This window comes from Cyprinodon tularosa, unplaced genomic scaffold (genome assembly GCF_016077235.1).
Source record: "Cyprinodon tularosa strain WSP-4 unplaced genomic scaffold, ASM1607723v1 ctg1015, whole genome shotgun sequence".
Lineage (NCBI taxonomy): Eukaryota > Metazoa > Chordata > Actinopteri > Cyprinodontiformes > Cyprinodontidae > Cyprinodon > Cyprinodon tularosa.
Window position 1 is genome coordinate 139797 of NW_024037800.1, and position 18976 is coordinate 158772.

General features: G+C 53.2%; 3 protein-coding genes and 1 long non-coding RNA gene across 5 annotated transcripts in view; 3 read left to right on the forward strand and 1 right to left on the reverse strand.

Annotated features, from left to right (window-relative positions):
* Nucleotides 1-6099: 6099 nt before the first annotated feature.
* On the reverse strand, nucleotides 6100-16488 carry snx21 (sorting nexin family member 21). The gene is made up of 6 exons (XM_038278391.1): nucleotides 16288-16488; nucleotides 9592-9867; nucleotides 8478-8671; nucleotides 8264-8405; nucleotides 8025-8190; nucleotides 6100-7330 (listed from the first exon to the last, which is right to left on the reverse strand). Exons 2-6 carry the CDS (start codon nucleotides 9857-9859, stop codon nucleotides 6847-6849), a joined length of 1254 nt encoding a protein of 417 aa, XP_038134319.1. The 5' UTR covers nucleotides 9860-9867; nucleotides 16288-16488; the 3' UTR covers nucleotides 6100-6846.
* LOC119778988 (mucin-1-like) lies at nucleotides 10497-13622 on the forward strand. The gene has a single exon (XM_038278458.1). The coding sequence runs from the start codon at nucleotides 10497-10499 to the stop codon at nucleotides 13620-13622; it is 3126 nt and encodes a 1041-aa protein (XP_038134386.1).
* On the forward strand, nucleotides 15797-16589 carry LOC119778940. The gene is made up of 3 exons (XR_005280152.1): nucleotides 15797-15847; nucleotides 16060-16061; nucleotides 16146-16589. It is a non-coding gene; the product is annotated as an uncharacterized LOC119778940 (long non-coding RNA).
* A 1275-nt stretch (nucleotides 16590-17864) lies between these two features.
* Nucleotides 17865-18976, forward strand: part of LOC119778965 (deoxyribonuclease gamma-like) — a 35477-nt gene continuing 34365 nt past the window's right edge. For both annotated transcript variants that reach the window (XM_038278431.1, XM_038278435.1), the window contains exon 1: nucleotides 17865-17986. The gene's annotated coding sequence lies outside the window, so the exon portion shown is untranslated. The remainder of the gene's footprint in view (nucleotides 17987-18976) is intronic.

Genomic DNA, 18976 nt, shown 5'->3' on the forward strand with positions numbered 1-18976 from the left:
GGGAGGAGCAGAGAGAGGAGCAGAGAGAGGAGCAGAGGGAGGAGCAGAGAGAGGAGCAGAGAGAGGAGCAGAGGGAGGAGCAGAGAGAGGAGCAGAGGGAGGAGCAGAGAGAGGAGCAGAGAGAGGAGCAGAGGGAGGAGCAGAGAGAGGAGCAGAGGGAGGAGCAGAGGGAGGAGCAGAGAGAGGAGCAGAGGGAGGAGCAGAGGGAGGAGCAGAGAGAGGAGCAGAGGGAGGAGCAGAGGGAGGAGCAGAGAGAGGAGCAGAGGGAGGAGCAGAGGGAGGAGCAGAGAGAGGAGCAGAGGGAGGAGCAGAGAGAGGAGCAGAGGGAGGAGCAGAGGGAGGAGCAGAGAGAGGAGCAGAGAGAGGAGCAGCAGAGGGAGGAGCAGAGGGAGGAGCAGAGAGAGGAGCAGAGGGAGGAGCAGAGGGAGGAGCAGAGGGAGGAGCAGAGAGAGGAGCAGAGGGAGCAGCAGAGGGAGGAGCAGAGGGAGGAGCAGAGGGAGGAGCAGAGAGAGGAGCAGAGGGAGGAGCAGAGGGAGCAGCAGAGGGAGGAGCAGAGGGAGGAGCAGAGGGAGGAGCAGAGAGAGGAGCAGAGAGAGGAGCAGAGGGAGGAGCAGAGGGAGGAGCAGAGAGAGGAGCAGAGGGAGGAGCAGAGGGAGCAGCAGAGGGAGGAGCAGAGAGAGGAGCAGAGGGAGGAGCAGAGGGAGGAGCAGAGGGAGGAGCAGAGGGAGGAGCAGAGGGAGGAGCAGAGAGAGGAGCAGAGGGAGGAGCAGAGGGAGGAGCAGAGGGAGGAGCAGAGGGAGGAGCAGAGGGAGCAGCAGAGGGAGGAGCAGAGAGAGGAGCAGAGGGAGCAGCAGAGGGAGGAGCAGAGGGAGGAGCAGAGGGAGCAGCAGAGAGAGGAGCAGAGGGAGGAGCAGAGAGAGGAGCAGAGGGAGCAGCAGAGGGAGGAGCAGAGGGAGGAGCAGAGAGAGGAGCAGGTTGGAGGAGCAGAGGGAGGAGCAGAGAGAGGAGCAGAGGGAGCAGCAGAGGGAGGAGCAGAGGGAGGAGCAGGTTGGAGGAGCAGAGGGAGGAGCAGAGAGAGGAGCAGAGGGAGGAGCAGAGGGAGCAGCAGAGGGAGGAGCAGAGGGAGGAGCAGAGGGAGGAGCAGAGAGAGGAGCAGAGAGAGGAGCAGAGAGAGGAGCAGAGGGAGGAGCAGAGGGAGCAGCAGAGAGAGGAGCAGAGGGAGGAGCAGAGGGAGGAGCAGAGATAGTAGCAGGTTGGAGGAGCAGAGGGAGGAGCAGAGGGAGCAGCAGAGGGAGGAGCAGAGGGAGGAGCAGAGAGAGGAGCAGAGGGAGGAGCAGAGGGAGGAGCAGAGAGAGGAGCAGAGAGAGGAGCAGGTTGGAGGAGCAGAGGGAGGAGCAGAGGGAGGAGCAGAGAGAGGAGCAGGTTGGAGGAGCACAGGGAGAAGGAGGAGCAGCCTTCTGGGTTCCTCTGTAGTTTAACTCTGATGTAAACAAAGCTGTTTGCATCAGAGAATCACCATGGCAACGCTGAGTGACAGCACTGACTGCAGAAATCTGCAATGATGTCCATGCTCTGCTGTGAGCTCTGACGGTTGCCATAACAACAAGCGTTGCTGTGGCAGCCAGCCTTGTCACCATGGCGATGGGTTTCTGAGCACTTATTTCCAGATAGCATCATCAGAACCACCTGGACTGGCCGAGTCCAGACGGGTCTCAGTCCAGGACCTGAAGAACCTGGAGCAGGGCGACCCCTGCTGGCCATCAGCCGATATTACAACTGTGAGCAGGATTATTGTAGATTAGGCTGGAAAAAACAAGCAAACACTGAATATAAAGTTTGGGTTACTGAAAAACTGCAAGTTTTAAAGATTCATCTGGAAATATTTAGTTATTTCTTCAGCTTCATTCAATACAACTTTTCTCTAAAAACAAGCTGTTCTCATTAGGGTGACATTTATTAACAAAAACATCAACATTTAGATATTAATTCAGTTGATTCAAAAGCTTCAGTTCTCAACACATCAGATCCTCCAATCAGATCAAAGGTTCATAAGGAAAACCAGATTCTATTGGATCAGGACGCTACAGAGGATGTTTGACATTTTTACAATAACAGAAGCTCAAAGAGACGCTACAGAAGAAAGATCAAAAGCTCTAATATTTCAACGTTTTAATTCATAAACGTATAAATCCAAGAATATAAATATAAATCAGATGGAGCAAATTAAAACCTCCTGATGAGGAGAGTCAACCCAAGGAAGGCCCCAGGGCCTGATAACACACCTGGGCAGGTGGATAAGGAGTGGTCAGATCAGATGGCTGGTGTCCTCACAGACATCTTTAACACCTGGCTGGACCAATCCATAGTGCCAGCATGCTTCCAGTCTGCCTCCATTATTCCAGTCCCAAAGAAGCCTCAGGTCGCCTCCCTCAACGATTAGCGGCCTGTCGCTCTGACTCCCATCATGATGAAGTGCTTCCAAAGGCTGGTTAAAGAACACATCGTCTCCAGTCTGCCGCCAACATTCCACCCGTTCCAGTTCGCCTACCGACGGAACCGCTCCACTGAGGACGCCATCTCTGCTGCTCTCCACCTGAGCCTGGCACACCTGGAGGAGAAGAACACCCACGATGGATGCTGTTCCTGGACTTCAGTTCAGCTTTCAGCACCATCATCCCACAGCATCTGATGGGCAAACTGGAACAGCTGGGCTTCAATACACCCCTCTGCTATTGGCTGCTAGACTTCCTCACCAACAGACCTCAGTCAGTCCGGGTCGGACCTCTGATGTCATCAGTCTAAGCCCCTCCCCTCAGGGCTGCGTCCTGAGGGGAGGGGCTTAGACTGATGACGCACGACTGCGTCCCCAGGTTCACCACCGATCACATGGTGAAGTTTGCAGACGACACCACGGCGGTGGGCCTCATCAGAGACGACAACGACCTGGACTACAGAGAGGAGGTGGAGCAGCTGGTGGAGCAGAGATAACAGCCTGATCCTGAAGGTGGAGAAGACCAAGGAGATGATGGTGGACTTCAGGAAGAACCGTCCTAACCACGCTCCACTGCTCATCAACAGCTCAGCTGTAGAGGTGGTCATTCATCACAGACACCCTCACCTGGACTGGAAACACCACCTCACTGGTCCAAAGGGCCCAGAAGCGCTTGGACTTCCTGCCCCCCCCCATCCTCCCCACCTTCTCCAGAAGCACCATAGAGAGCGTTCTGAGCAGCTGTCTCACTGTGTGGTGTGGAGGCTGCAGCGCCTCAGACTGGAAGAAGGTGAGAACAGCAGAGAGGATCATGGGGGCTCCTCTTCCCTCCATTAAAGACATTTCATCCCAGCGCTGCGTGTCCCGTGACATCATCAATGACCCCTGTTAGGTTTATTATTTTATACATCATGTGCATTGTTATTTTGTTAGTCAGATTAGAGCAGAAGGCCTTCCTTCACATTGTGGATGTCACTGTGTGTACAGAGGTCATCTAATCGGGACAGCCTTCGTGTCTTTAAGAGTACACAGGATATGGGCGCATCTTGGAGCCGGTCTGATAGGAGAGCTGCTGTATCCCTGAAGCATAGAAGAAAGCTGCATGGAGTTCAAGACATGGATGGTGTGTCAGTTTCTGATACGGACAGCTAAGCATCCACATGATGCAACACAGACTCAGAAGGTATAAGAAGCAGGAGATGATGTTGTTCGAGGCTCAAACTTTGCCGGACGCTTGCGGACGTGATTTTTGAGCCCACAGCTGTGCAGCTCTAAGCATTTTTCTCTGTCCTGTAACGACCTGATCTGGAATAAACTCTGTTATTTTTTTACTCCTGTTTTTATAGTCCTTTTTATTTGGTTTGACCCAGTTTGAGTTAAGAGTAGTAAATAACTTGCTCCCAGGAAAAGAACCGGTGAGGAGGCCCCCGGGGCGCTACAGCCTTCCTTCCTTTAACAGCCCCCCCCCCACCCCACCATGGACTGTTCTCCCTGCTGCCCTCTGGGAAGAGGCTTCCCAGCATTCAATGCAGGACCAGCAGGTTCTGCAGCAGCTTCTTCCCCACCGCCATCACACTGAGGAATATTATGTTAAATGGGTTATTGGATTTTATTATATTTTATCATTATATATATATATATATTAAAAAAAAACTGAAAATGTAAATTTACAGTCATATCTTTATTACTGTTTATATATATATATTTTTTTTTTTTACTAATTTTCAAGGCTGCACTTTAAAAAAAATGAGATTGTCCAGGAAGCTGTTCTAAATGAAATTTCTTTTTGTTTTACATTTGTGTAAACAAAATGACAAATAAATCTAAGTGGCACTTCGCTCTCAATCTGCAGGTTTACTAGTGGTTCCTAGAATTTCTAAAAGTAGAATGGGAGGCAGATCTTTTAGTTCTCAGGCTCCTCTCCTGTGGAACCAACTACCAGTTTTAGTCCGTGAGGCAGACACCCTGTCTACTTTTAAGGCTAGGCTTAAAACTTTCCTTTCTGATAAAGCTTCTAGTTAGAGTGGCTCAGGTTATCCTGATCTATCTCTATAGTTCTGCTGCTATAGGCTTAGACTGCTGGAGGACATAGGGACCCCTTTTTCATCATTCTGCTTCATTCTATCTCTATTCTCCCACTCTGCAGAATCTGTTAGTTCAATCTCTAACGTTCTGCTCTCTCTGCTTTTTCTCATAGTAGCTTCATCTGGTCTGTTCCTGTTTGGCTGTGACTCCATCCTGGAGAGAAATATCAGCTGTGCTGCTGCCATCAACACCTTTGTTTCTAGATGTTGGAGCTTGGCCTGTTTTCCAGTGTAGTCCTGTTTCTCTGACTGTGACTAACTGGATGTGCTCTCTTCATCCTCTGACATGGGAGCTGGCTCGGAGCTCGTCTGCCTGGCTGTGTGTTTCCTGGACGGGGCCGCCTGTGGAGCTGGTTGACAGTTGCCTTTTGTATCTATGCTTCTTTTTCTATGTCTGCTTCTGTCTCCTTGAACCCCGGTGGGCCTCAGCAGATGGCCGCTCACACAGAGCCTGGTTCTGCTGGAGGTTTCTTCCTGTTCAAAGGGAGTTTTTCCTCTCCACTGTCGCTACAAGCATGCTTAGTGTGAGGGATTGCTGAAGAGTCAATGAGTCGATGCAATCAGCTGGTTTTCCTTAGATAGAAAACTTTGAACTGGATGATCTGGTGAACTGGAAAGTGACCTGAGATGACATGATGGGAATTGGAGCTATAGAAATAAAATGAATAGAATTGATGATCCATCCATCCTAAAATCAGAGAATCTATATTCGATTATTCTGACTAAAGGAACAAAAGTCAATCAAACTAAAATGAAAACAAACCAAATGCTTTTAAATCAATAAATCCAGTTTATCAGAATGTTTCAGTTCAGTCAAACTATTTTCACTTTTTAATGCCGGCTCAGTGTGAGCAGCAACCTGCTAAACCGTCCATCTCAGGCAGTGGGGCAGGAGGCGGAGCCTAAACAACACCTCACCACGCCCGAAGGAAACTACGCCTCACAGTGGGACAGAGTGGAGCAGCAGAATGGACATTTATGTGACGTTTAAGTAAACAAAATGTTAAACCCTAAAGTGCAAGAAAGAAATCTGTGCAAAGGAAACTCACTGAAATAAAACCATCATAAGGCAAATATGAAGGAAAGAACCTGGAGAACATGGACCCGGCAAAGGCATCGGCTGGTGAAGGCCTCAACAGAGGCCTGGACCAGCAGGGATCTTTGCAGAATCCAGTTTCCTGTCTGACAACTTTCAAATACAAAAATAAAGAGCTAAAGGTTTAAAAGATTTACATTAGAAGCTTGATATTCAAAGTTTCTTTTCCCTTTTAGATTGTCCTTAAAGTTTGAAATTTCTAAAGCTGTCCTGAAAATATGGCATTCAGGTTCGCCTCGCTCTGCCCCCTGCTTGACAAACACTGTAACTGCATGTGTGCTTTTCTAACAGATCAAACTGGAGAAACAAACCAGGAACCTGAAGCTGGATGCAAGATCCAGCTGCTTCAGGTACAGTAACATGGATCACATGAAGTCTCCATAGCAACAGCCTGCTTCGTGCTGCTGTCAGGGTCCATAAACCTGCGGATGTCAATCAAACATCTATTTCTGTCCAGCATCCAGTCATCGCCGGGTCTCCATGGCAACCATCCCTAGGTTTTACCTCCAACCGGACGCCTGGGAGCAGCAGGATAATGATTGATATGTGAACCCCCAGAAGGGGGAGGTGGCCTGTTGGCGTCATAGCAACCATCAGAGGATGATTGCTGCTGCTGCTGCTCTGGGGAAGATTTCTGTGCCAACCTGAAGAAGGAAGCGGTGTTCTGCTTCCAGCACGGTTCTGACCCAGTCAGAGTCAGCCCAGCGTCACAGCCTGCATCACGGGCCAGACCCCGGTAACAGCTGAAGCTCCATCCTGGCTTCTTTGGAAAGCTCCTCCTGGGTAGTGAAGGTTCTGCTGAGGAGCTAAGGCTTCAGCTCTGCTCCTCAGCAGAACCTTCCTGTTTCTGTTACCTTTCCTTCCTCTGTTTCTGTTACCTTTCCTTCCTCTGTTTCTGTTACCTTTCCTTCCTCTGTTTCTGTTACCTTTCCTTCCTCTGTTTCTGTTACCTTTCCTTCCTCTGTTTCTGTTACCTTTCCTTCTCTGAGGCGTCTGGAACAATCTGCATGAACTCGCCTCCATCACTAATTCTGGACGTTTAAAGGCAGTTCTGATGCTTCTAAGGATGGAGAGTAAAACCAATCTGAGGAGCCAAGATGTTCCAGAAATGTTTGACCTCATTGACCTCCAGCATATATCGGAGCTTTATTCTGAAAGTCTGGGACTGCTTCCTCCTACGTGGAGCTCCCTCCGCCTCCAGCGGCCTCCGGCAGCTGGAACCTCAGCAGGAACTCTCTGACCGTCAGACGGTCGTCTGCCCCCACCGTCTGCTCCCCCAGCTGCTGAAGATGCTCCTCCCACCGCTGCTTGTCTCTCCCTGTTTGCCATGAGAGTCGGATCACTGCCTGCAGGAGCGGCAGCAGCAGGCACATAAAGGGGAGGGGCTTATCCTGCGGTGGGAGGGGCTTACGCTGAGCACCGATGCAGCTCTCGTTAGGGAGAAGAACACTTAGGGCAAGGTCTCCGTGCTCCAGAGCCTCCTCCAGCTGCTCCTCCTCCTGGAAACAGCACAACAGCCCCACCAAGGTGAAGAACCAATGAGATGAGGCCAGGTGTGGGGACTGCATCCCGTCGTCATGGTTACTGGCCCAGCCCAACTTGTGTTGTAGTCTCTTTGCATTAAGCAGAGGACCCAATGCCTCCTGGAACCGTCCGGACCTGAAGGACGAAACAAACACACCTGGGATTGGTTGGAGCAGAAGGAGGCTGATGACATCATCATGATAAATTATTCCGTTAGGAAGACATTACTGGATATAAGCTAACGGAATATAAACAGAACGGCTCCAAATGACACTAAACTCATCTGGGTGATTAGAACATGATGGAATAACGGAAAATCAAGGACCAATGGAAAAAACGGCGTTTCCATTAATGACAGATCTTCCTCATGCTCAAAGGTTACATGTGGAGTACCACAGGGATCAGTGCTAGGAACAATCAGCTGGTTTTCCTTAGATAGAAAACTTTGAACCAATCTGACTGGATGATCTGGTTGATCTGGATCTATAAAGCGACCTGAGATGACATGATGTGAATTGGAGCTATAGAAATAAACTGAATAGAATTGTTTTAACGTTCAACTCTGTTCTGCATCCATGTTCTAATATTGTTTGCTGTCTCAGTCTTGGTAGTGAGTATTTGGCTGCGTCGTGACCCTCTGCTGGAAAGGTCAGAGGTCAGAGAAGTCCAGAAATCAAACCAGGACCCTTAATTTGCCAGATGTTCCAGATGTTCTAGTGGGTTCCATGCAGGTTCTGTTCTGGTTTTAAACGCTGGTTCTTCTCCAGTGTCTCAGAATCAGAGGATCTGTATTCATGTCCAGACGGGAGAACAGGTCCTGCTTGGTTACCTGAGGAGCAGCTGGCCCGCCTGCAGGTCGCTCAGGTAAAAGAAGTGGCGCACGCTCGGCGCCCCCCGCAGGACAGGCAGGGAACACACGTGGGACAGGTACTGTTCGAAGGCCCGGCTGCGTTTGGCGATGGTCTCGGCCGTGAAGTTCCTACGCAGCTTCTTTCCTAAGAACATGAGAACCGGAGTCAGAAATGGAACCTGAAGCAGTTTCTAGTGGAGAACGTCAGCTCTGCTTACGTGGGAACGAGACGCGCTCCATCTGGTCACCATGGTTACGCCTCAGGGCGGCATGGAGTCGCTGGAAGTCAGAGTAGCGGCGGGTGATGACGGCAGGAGTCTTATCGCTGCCACCCGACTGGATCACATGGATGGTGTAGAGCTGCAGCAACAGAATCCAACTCAATCTTTTCTGATCTGATGCCGGACATTAAAGCGGCGCCGCTGAACTGACCACGAATTTGGAGGCGCCATCCTGGACCACGCTGGCGTCCGTCACCTCGAAGGACAAGCTATCCGAGTGTCGCCCGGTGCTGCGATCCGGACCGGCTGCTCCGAGTCCATGGAGGTTCCTCCAGCGTTCCTGAAACGGCTGAGTGAGCGTGGAAGGGGAGGGGCCAACGGGGCACACGCCGCCTGGACTGGCATCTGTAGAAAAACAGCAGCAGCTGGATTAGAACCTCCATCAGCTCAGAGGAGCAGGAGCCACCCTCACCTTTCCTCTGAACAGCAGTTCAGTTCTATTCATTTTATTTCTATAGCTCCAATTCCCATCATGTCATCTCAGGTCACTTTCCAGTTCACCAGATCATCCAGTCAGATTGATTCAAAGTTTTCTATCTAAGGAAAACCAGCTGATTGCATCCACTCATTGACTCTTCAGCAATCCCTCACAGCACAGCTGATATTTCTCTCCAGGATGGAGTCACAGCCAAACAGGAACAGACCAGATGAAGCTACTATGAGAAAAAGCAGAGAGAGCAGAAGGTTAGAGATTGAACTAACAGATTCTGCAGAGTGGGAGAATAGAGATAGAATGAAGCAGAATGATGAAAAAGGGGTCCCTATGTCCTCCAGCAGTCTAAGCCTATAGCAGCAGAACTATAGAGATAGCTCAGGATAACCTGAGCCACTCTAACTAGAAGCTTTATCAAAAATGAAAGTTTTAAGCCTAGCCTTAAAAGTAGACAGGGTGTCTGCCTCACGGACTAAAACTGGTAGTTGGTTCCACAGGAGAGGAGCCTGAGAACTAAAAGATCTGCCTCCCATTCTACTTTTAGAAATTCTAGGAACCACTAGTAAACCTGCAGATTGAGAGCGAAGTGCTCTGTTAGGAACATAAGGAACAATCAGATCTCTGATATCAGATGGAGCTTGGCCATTTAAGGCTTTATATGTGAGAAGGAGGATTTTAAATTCTCCATCAGCTCAGAGGAGCAGGACCCGCCCTCAGCTTGCCTCCGTACAGCAGACTGCTTCTGCTCACGGTTCCTCAGCTACAGACCTGCTCTCAGACCCCCCCACACACAAACACACACACCCACCCCCCCCGCCCCTCAAACCCTCACCAGTGCTGCTCAGGCCCTCCTCCATCGACTCTCCCAGGAAGTCAGAGTCGCTGTCCATCTCCTCGCCTCCAAACTCTCCGCCATCAAAGCAAAGCCTTCCTCTGAGTCGCTCCGTCACGCCCTCCTCCTCCTCTAGCTCCGCCTCCCACCACTCCTTGCTGAAGCCCCGCCCCTCCTCTGGTCCATCCCCTGCTCTCCGGTCCGATTCAGGCCCCTGAGTGTCCTTAAACAGAGAGCGCTTCAGGCGGTCCAGAAGCCGTGCTGCCATGGCGCCACCTGGTAGAACCCAGATAGAAACTTTCATAAAGATCCAAACTTGTTCCTGTGGACTTTTTATGCTGATGACACCAATGTTTCTTTATGGGACAGAACCGCTGATGAAGGGACCGGGTAACACCAACACACAACAGGATGGATACTGATAAATTTGGTGGAGGGAAGAAATGTCAAACCTGCTGCAGAAAAACCTCTGATTGTTCCAAACCTTGTTGTTGAGGATCAGACCCAGTTGGATGAGCTGCCGGGTCGTCCAGAACCAGACTACTAATAATAAAGAGTAGTAGCCCAAAGATTCTGCTGCGTTGGTCACTGAACTTTAACATCATCATCGGAGACGTTATGTTGAAACAGAACCAACATGATATTTTTCCTCTTTTTGTATAAAGTACATTAAAGTCTACCGATAACAAACTGTAGAACCGTTAGTTGATTGGAAATATTATTTCATCTCCACTGGTTAAAAAATGACAATGGGAATTAATATGCTGGGTTATTTTGGTGAGGAGAAATTTCTTAATAAAAAATGGCGTCGGCGTGCGGCTCAACAGGTGAGGAAGACGCGCGCCGACAGGTCTGAGCAGCGGGAGATTCTGTCTGGTCGTCTGTTAAAAACAAGTCAAAAAATAATGAAGAAAGATAAAACACACAGTTTGACCCAGCGCCGCAGATCTGATCAGAGTTTGCACCCAGAGGACGCCGCCCGGAGCAAGGAGACGCCGCCCGGAGCAAGGAGACGCCGCCCGGTGCCAGGAGACGCCGCCCGGAGCAAGGAGACGCCGCCCGGTGCCAGGAGACGCCGCCCGGAGCAAGGAGACGCCGCCCGGTGCCAGGAGACGCCGCCCGGAGCAAGGAGACGCCGCCCGGTGGAAGGAGACGCCGCCCGGAGCAAGGAGACGCCGCCCGGTGCAAGGAGACGCCGCCCGGTGCAAGGAGACGCCGCCCGGTGCAAGGAGACACCGCCCGGTGCAAGGAGACACCGCCCGGAGCAAGGAGACGCCGCCCGGTGCCAGGAGACGCCGCCCGGTGCCAGGAGACGCCGCCCGGAGCAAGGAGACGTCGCCCGGTGCCAGGAGACGCCGCCCGGAGCAAGGAGACGCCGCCCGGTGCAAGGAGACGCCGCCCGGAGCAAGGAGACGCCGCCCGGTGCCAGGAGACGCCGCCCGGTGCCAGGAGACGCCGCCCGGAGCAAGGAGACGTCGCCCGGTGCAAGGAGACGCCGCCCGGTGCAAGGAGACGCCGCCCGGTGCCAGGAGACGCCGCCCGGAGCAAGGAGACGCCCGCCCGGTGCCAGGAGACGCCGCCCGGAGCAAGGAGACGCCGCCCGGTGCAAGGAGACGCCGCCCGGAGCAAGGAGACGCCGCCCGGTGGAAGGAGACGCCGCCCGGAGCAAGGAGACGCCGCCCGGTGCAAGGAGACGCCGCCCGGTGCAAGGAGACGCCGCCCGGTGCCAGGAGACGCCGCCCGGTGCAAGGAGACGCCGCCCGGAGAAAGGAGACGCCGCCCGGTGCCAGGAGACGCCGCCCGGTGCCAGGAGACGCCGCCCGGAGCAAGGAGACGTCGCCCGGTGCCAGGAGACGCCGCCCGGAGCAAGGAGACGCCGCCCGGTGCAAGGAGACGCCGCCCGGTGCAAGGAGACGCCGCCCGGTGCAAGGAGACGCCGCCCGGTGCAAGGAGACGCCGCCCGGAGCAAGGAGACGCCGCCCGGAGCAAGGAGACGCCCGCCCGGTGCCAGGAGACGCCGCCCGGTGCCAGGAGACGCCGCCCGGTGCCAGGAGACGCCGCCCGGAGCAAGGAGACGCCGCCCGGTGCAAGGAGACGCCGCCCGGAGCAAGGAGACGCCGCCCGGTGGAAGGAGACGCCGCCCGGAGCAAGGAGACGCCGCCCGGTGCAAGGAGACGCCGCCCGGTGCAAGGAGACGCCGCCCGGTGCCAGGAGACACCGCCCGGTGCAAGGAGACGCCGCCCGGAGCAAGGAGACGCCGCCCGGTGCCAGGAGACGCCGCCCGGTGCCAGGAGACGCCGCCCGGAGCAAGGAGACGTCGCCCGGTGCCAGGAGACGCCGCCCGGAGCAAGGAGACGCCGCCCGGTGCAAGGAGACGCCGCCCGGAGCAAGGAGACGCCGCCCGGTGCCAGGAGACGCCGCCCCGGTGCCAGGAGACGCCGCCCGGAGCAAGGAGACGTCGCCCGGTGCAAGGAGACGCCGCCCGGTGCAAGGAGACGCCGCCCGGTGCCAGGAGACGCCGCCCGGAGCAAGGAGACGCCGCCCGGTGCCAGGAGACGCCGCCCGGAGCAAGGAGACGCCGCCCGGTGCAAGGAGACGCCGCCCGGAGCAAGGAGACGCCGCCCGGAGCAAGGAGACGCCGCCCGGTGCCAGGAGACGCCGCCCGGAGCAAGGAGACGCCGCCCGGTGCCAGGAGACGCCGCCCGGAGCAAGGAGACGCCGCCCGGAGCAAGGAGACGCCGCCCGGTGGAAGGAGACGCCGCCCGGAGCAAGGAGACGCCGCCCGGTGCAAGGAGACGCCGCCCGGTGCAAGGAGACGCCGCCCGGTGCCAGGAGACACCGCCCGGTGCAAGGAGACGCCGCCCGGAGCAAGGAGACGCCGCCCGGTGCCAGGAGACGCCGCCCGGTGCCAGGAGACGCCGCCCGGAGCAAGGAGACGTCGCCCGGTGCCAGGAGACGCCGCCCGGAGCAAGGAGACGCCGCCCGGTGCAAGGAGACGCCGCCCGGAGCAAGGAGACGCCGCCCGGTGCCAGGAGACGCCGCCCGGTGCCAGGAGACGCCGCCCGGAGCAAGGAGACGTCGCCCGGTGCAAGGAGACGCCGCCCGGTGCAAGGAGACGCCGCCCGGTGCCAGGAGACGCCGCCCGGAGCAAGGAGACGCCGCCCGGTGCCAGGAGACGCGCCCGGAGCAAGGAGACGCCGCCCGGTGCAAGGAGACGCCGCCCGGAGCAAGGAGACGCCGCCCGGTGGAAGGAGACGCCGCCCGGAGCAAGGAGACGCCGCCCGGTGCAAGGAGACGCCGCCCGGTGCAAGGAGACGCCGCCCGGTGCCAGGAGACGCCGCCCGGTGCAAGGAGACGCCGCCCGGAGCAAGGAGACGCCGCCCGGTGCCAGGAGACGCCGCCCGGTGCCAGGAGACGCCGCCCGGAGCAAGGAGACGTCGCCCGGTGCCAGGAGACGCCGCCCGGAGCAAGGAGACGCCGCCCGGTGCAAGGAGACGCCGCCCGGTGCAAGGAGACGCCGCCCGGTGCAAGGAGACGCCGCCCGGTGCCAGGAGACGCCGCCCGGTGCAAGGAGACGCCGCCCGGTGCCAGGAGACGCCGCCCGGTGCAAGGAGACGCCGCCCGGTGCCAGGAGACGCCGCCCGGAGCAAGGAGACGCTGCCCGGTGCAAGGAGACGCCGCCCGGTGCAAGGAGACGCCGCCCGGTGCAAGGAGACGCCGCCCGGTGCAAGGAGACGCCGCCCGGTGCCAGGAGACGCCGCCCGGTGCAAGGAGACGCCGCCCGGTGCCAGGAGACGCCGCCCGGAGCAAGGAGACGCCGCCCGGTGCAAGGAGACGCCGCCCGGTGCAAGGAGACGCCGCCCGGTGCCAGGAGACGCCGCCCGGTGCAAGGAGACGCCGCCCGGTGCCAGGAGACGCCGCCCGGAGCAAGGAGACGCCGCCCGGTGCAAGGAGACGCCGCCCGGTGCCAGGAGACGCCGCCCGGTGCCAGGAGACGCCGCCCGGAGCAAGGAGACGCCGCCAAGGGGTGAGATCTGGACCTTATTTTTCTTTTTGGGGGTTTTTGGTGGTACCACTCTTTTTTCTAATCTTTTTTTTGGGGGGGGGGTTGGATTTTTTGTTTTGGAAAGGTCTTTGGACTTAAACGCTTCCAGGATTTTCCTTTGGGTTGGGAGGACATGGAACTCCTGTTTGGACTTTATTATTAGAAGTAAACGGACAGTTTTGGACTTTCAGTCCTTAGGGATGTTTTTCTTTGTTTGTTGCAGATATAAATTGAGACTTTGAGTTTACTTATAAATTGGTTGTGAAGGTTTTTGGGTTATTGATCATTTACACTGAAATATTATTCAATGAAACTTTGGATTCTTGGAAGTAGAGGGATTTTTCTTTATTATTATTTTAAAATAAAACTTTGTTTGCTAATAAAATCCACCTAATCCTACTAAGAGGTTGGACTTTTTTTTCTTCCGTCTCTGATTTATACTGTTACACTTATTGCCTGCCCCCCCCTTGAGTATTTGGGAGTTCTGCTTTTAATCAAACTGAATTTTCCAAAGTTACCGTCAGGAACACTGTTAGCAAAGCATGGAGGCTGGTTCTGGTCCTACTGGACTGATTTAGAACGGTTCTGTTTCAGGACCGGGCCTGAAGGACCTCTGAGCTCAGCCGACCTGCTAGTAGGTCCCATTATTAACAGCAGAAGAAGAGAAGATAAATGGGGGGGTCTATCTGGATCCGACTTGACCATCTAAAGCATTCATCATCATGTTTCAGCATGTTGATAATCTTCATGGATGGATTTCACGTTCAAAGCTTCCATCCTACTGAGCCGGTTATGAAACATCAGGATAAGTGGGACTCTGCTTCATTCTTCAGGTTCTGTGTGGTAGAGCTTCTGATGCAGCGGTCTCAGGGCGAACCGCTCTGAAACCACTGAACAATGAGTCCAGATTAGAGAACCAATCAGCTGCTGGATTTACTGAACTTGTGGAGGTTTCCAGGAGACACTGATCCCCATCAGAGACGACTGCAGGCCAGCCGGTTCCAGTTACAGGACGGCCCGGCTCCTCAAAATGGAAACTATGTCACTGATGAATAATGCAGAGATCTGCTGAGTCAGCCTGCAGTGTGGCGCCGGCCTGCAGAACCACCTCACCAACAGCAGAAAGTTCTCTGATTCTCCAAGTTACCAGATCAACCTGTAGCAATTGGTAGGCCTGACTGGTTCTGGTCAACCAGTAGACGGTTGGTAGGCCTGACTGGTTCTGGTCAACCAGTAGACGATTGGTAGGTCTGTGTGGTTCTGGTCAACCAGTAGATGGTTGGTAGGCCTGACTGGTTCTGGTCATCCAGTAGACGGTTGGTAGGTCTGTCTGGTTATGGTCAACCAGTAGACGGTTGGTAGGTCTGTCTGGTTATGGTCAACCAGTAGACGGTTGGTAGGTCTGACTGGTTCTGATCAACCAGTAGACGGTTGGTAGGCCTGACTGGTTCTGATCAACCAGTAGAGGGTTGGTAGGTCTGTCTGGTTATGGTCAACCAGTAGACGGTTGGTAGGCCTGACTGGTTCTGATCAACCAGTAGAGGGTTGGTAGGTCTGTCTGGTTATGGTCAACCAGTAGACGGTTGGTAGGTCTGACTGGTTCTGATCAACCAGTAGACGGATGGTAGGCCTGACTGGTTCTGATCAACCAGTAGAGGGTTGGTAGGTCTGTCTGGTTATGGTCAACCAGTAGACGGTTGGTAGGCCTGACTGGTTCTGATCAACCAGTAGAGGGTTGGTAGGTCTGTCTGGTTATGGTCAACCAGTAGACGGTTGGTAGGTCTGACTGGTTCTGATCAACCAGTAGACGGATGGTAGGCCTGACTGGTTCTGATCAACCAGTAGACGGTTGGTAGGCCTGACTGGTTATGATCAACCAGTAGACGGTTGGTAGGTCTGGATGACACCGCTGAAATACCCCATGTCTACAGACACATCTGTAGAGACGTCTTGAGAAGTCCAGATGTGTCTGTAGACATGAGTCTAAGGGTCTCTTAGAAATATTTCCATCTTCCACAACAGTCGGGGGAAACCCCCAAGGGGCCTGAGGCAACCTGAGGGGGCCTGAGGCAGCTGCTGCTGGGGATTCCCTTCACCGCCGGTATGTGGGGGTCTGAGCGGCTCCCACAGAGAAATAATCTTTGAAGGCAGGATGGTAATCTGGATGAACTGACTGCACAGACCATGTTTTCACTTCAAAATAGAACGAGAGTTTATTACTTCGTTTTTTATTCTCTTCTATTCTGTGTGAAAACAAGCAACCCTATGTGGGGTTAGGTAGAGCTGCCATGAGTGAAATGCTTTTAGTTTAAACTCTACAGAAAGGAGAAAACCGAATGTCCGTGAACGCTTCACTGTCATCAGCTTATTAACAGCTTAAATTATTTAAATATCGGGCTTTATAAATCAGTTTAAACACTGAGAAGTTTCAAAGAAACATTTTTCATTGTTTATGGGTAAAATCTGACATTTGAACTAAGCGACCCAAACGATTCGGTTCCGTTTGCAGCTTCCTGGATAAACCTGCGGCTGTTTGCAGAGTTTGGAGCCGTTTTCCTGCAGCTGCAGGCGGTTAGCAGCAGCTAAACTTTCTGCTCCTGCTCCACAAACTTCCTCCGGACCCTCCGACCTCCGGCCGCGCGGACACTCACCCTGGACTCCCGCTCCCGTTAGTCCATATTCCGGTTCGGTTCACTTAAAGGTTCCGATCATGACCTCTGCAGTGGACCGGCCCTTCAGAAGGTTCTCATCGGACCGACATGTTGAACAGACTGCTTCCCGATTCCCTGAAGCTTTCCCCGGCCACGGCCTACGGGAGAAGGAGGCCCCGGTGGAGGTCAGCCAGTGACCATATAAGGACATGCAGTACTCAGTCCGTCCACCAGAGGGAAATAAAAGCAAACCGTCTCTCATTTAGTTTTCATCTAATAATTAATAAATGATTCATTTAAAATTCTCTCTTTACCAACTGTATATGTTTTTGAAATTTTAATGATTTTCTTTATATTTATTTATATATTTATATATTTATTATTCATATTTTATTCACGAATCAATTAGAAAAAGTAGAAGATTTCTATTCAGTATGGAGCTTAATGGGGGGGGGATCTGAAACATCATTTTAAATCATTATTTTAACAAATGACCATTTTAACTAGTGAAGCACCGATCATGTATCTTTTATAAATAAAAAAGTATAAATATTTATTTAATATTTATAATTATTAATAGTTTAAATCTTTTATTCTGTGATTCTGAGAAGCAGAAAATTATTCAGTTTTATTTCATTTTTAAATGAAAAATAAAAATCATTAAAACACGAAGTTCAGATTCTTTCATTTCTATGAAAGAAAACGGGAGAAGTTAAAAAGCGACTCACAGGAGCTCCTCTTTGGGCCGAGCAGCAGGAGGAGCAGTGAGGAGGAGAAGCAGGAGGAGCAGCAGAAGGAGCAGTGAGGAGCATTGAGGAGTAGTAGTGAGGAGGAGAAACAGGACGAGCAGTGAGAATGAGCAGCAGGAGTAGCAGAGAGAAGGAGCAGTAGGAGGAGCAGCAGGAGGAGCAGTGAGGAGGAGCAGCAGGAAGAGCAGTGAGGAGGAGCAGCAGGAGCAGTGAGGAGAGAGATGGAGGAGCAGTGAGGAGGAGCAGCAGGAAGAGGAGTGAAGATCAGTGAGGAGGAGCAGCAGGAGGAGCAGTGAGGAGGAGCAGCAGGAGCAGTGAGGAGAGAGATGGAGGGAGAGCAAGAAGTATATCAGGAGGAAAGTGAATCAGTGTTTTGATGTTTAATGAGGTTTTCTGTTATAATAGAAATGTGTAAATTAGACTCCATCATCAGCATAGAACTTTAACAGAGTCTCAGCTAAATAAGAAGCAGCTCATTTAAATGTCTTTAGTGATTTCTAGACAGAAGCTTCAATAGAAAGATGACATTAAATCGGGTTTATAATGTCTGAAATGTTTTGCAGGAGAAATTAACAAAAGTCACAGTTATATTTTTGCTCTTTAAGTCTCCTAAAATGACCAGATTTAAATAATATAATAAAAACATGTGTGAGGAGCACAGGAGCACAGGAGGTTCTGACTGGATCTCAGGGTTTTTAGGGCCCCGATTCTTTGATAAAGTTTATTAAAATCCTACCTGTATATATATACTTAATTTCTGCATATCTGCATATTACTTGAAAGGTCGTCAAATTTCCGACTGTTGTTTAAGAGCCTTGAATGTAACACAGGCATCGCGCGGCCGTCATGGTGGGCGGGGCTTGCAGGCATACTTGAAGTGTTTCCGAGGCTCCACCCTGCAGGTGGAACTCGGTGCTTCTGCTGTTGACACCAACTTCGTAAGAATAAAGGTAAGAGAAGCAGAACCAGAACCTTTTACTGGGCCGGAACCAGTAAGACCGATTGCAGGGCTTGGTTGATTATTTTATTACAAACTGTTTCTTAGTTTAGGGTCTAGTTCTGTGACGTTTATTTCCTCCTCTCAGGTATGTTCAGTTCCTGCTGAAATATTCAAGCTCAGGCCTCTCTGCTTCCGCCCTGCTTCCTCCCTGCTTCCCTCCTGTTTCCTCCCTCCCTGCTTCCTCCCTGCTTCCCTCCTGTTTCCCCCCTCCCTGCTTCCTCCCTGCTTCCCTCCTGTTTCCCTCCTGCTTCATCCCTGCTTCCCTCCTGTTTCCCTCCTGCTTCCCTCCTGTTTCCCTCCTGCTTCCCTCCTGTTTCCCTCCTGTTTCTCTCCTGCTTCCCTCCTGTTTCCCTCCTGCTTCCTCCCTGCTTCCCTCCTGTTTCCCTCCTGTTTCCCTCCTGTTTCCCTCCTGCTTCCTCCCTGCTTCCCTCCTGTTTCCCTCCTGCTTCCTCCCTGCTTCCCTCCTGTTTCCCTCCTGTTTCATCCCTGCTTCCCTCCTGTTTCCCTCCTGTTTCCCTCCCTGCTTCCCTCCTGTTTCCCTCCTGTTTCTCTCCTGCTTCATCCCTGCTTCCCTCCTGTTTCCCTCCTGCTTCCTCCCTGCTTCCCTCCTGTTTCCCTCCTGCTTCCTCCCTGCTTCCCTCCTGTTTCCCTCCTGTTTCTCTCCTGCTTCCCTCCTGTTTCCCTCCTGCTTCCTCCCTGCTTCCCTCCTGTTTCCCTCCTGCTTCCTCCCTGCTTCCCTCCTGTTTCCCTCCTGCTTCCTCCCTGCTTCCCTCCTGTTTCCCTCCTGCTTCATCCCTGTTTCCCTCCTGCTTCCTCCCTGCTTCCCTCCTGCTTCCTCCCTGCTTCCCTCCTGTTTCCCTCCTGCTTCCTCCCTGCTTCCCTCCTGTTTCCCTCCTGTTTCCCTCCTGTTTCCCTCCTGCTTCCTCCCTGTTTCCCTCCT

Coding starts and splice junctions, on each gene's coding strand:
- snx21 (XM_038278391.1), bottom strand. CDS start 9,859: ATGGCAGCACGGCTTCTGGACCGCCTGAAGCGCTCTCTGTTTAAGGAC. Junction 8,672..9,591: donor GGAGGGCCTGAGCAGCACTG/GTGAGGGTTTGA, acceptor GTTTTTCTACAG/ATGCCAGTCCAGGCGGCGTG. Junction 7,331..8,024: donor GCGGGCCAGCTGCTCCTCAG/GTAACCAAGCAG, acceptor TTCGTCCTTCAG/GTCCGGACGGTTCCAGGAGG.
- LOC119778988 (XM_038278458.1), top strand. CDS start 10,497: ATGAAGAAAGATAAAACACACAGTTTGACCCAGCGCCGCAGATCTGAT.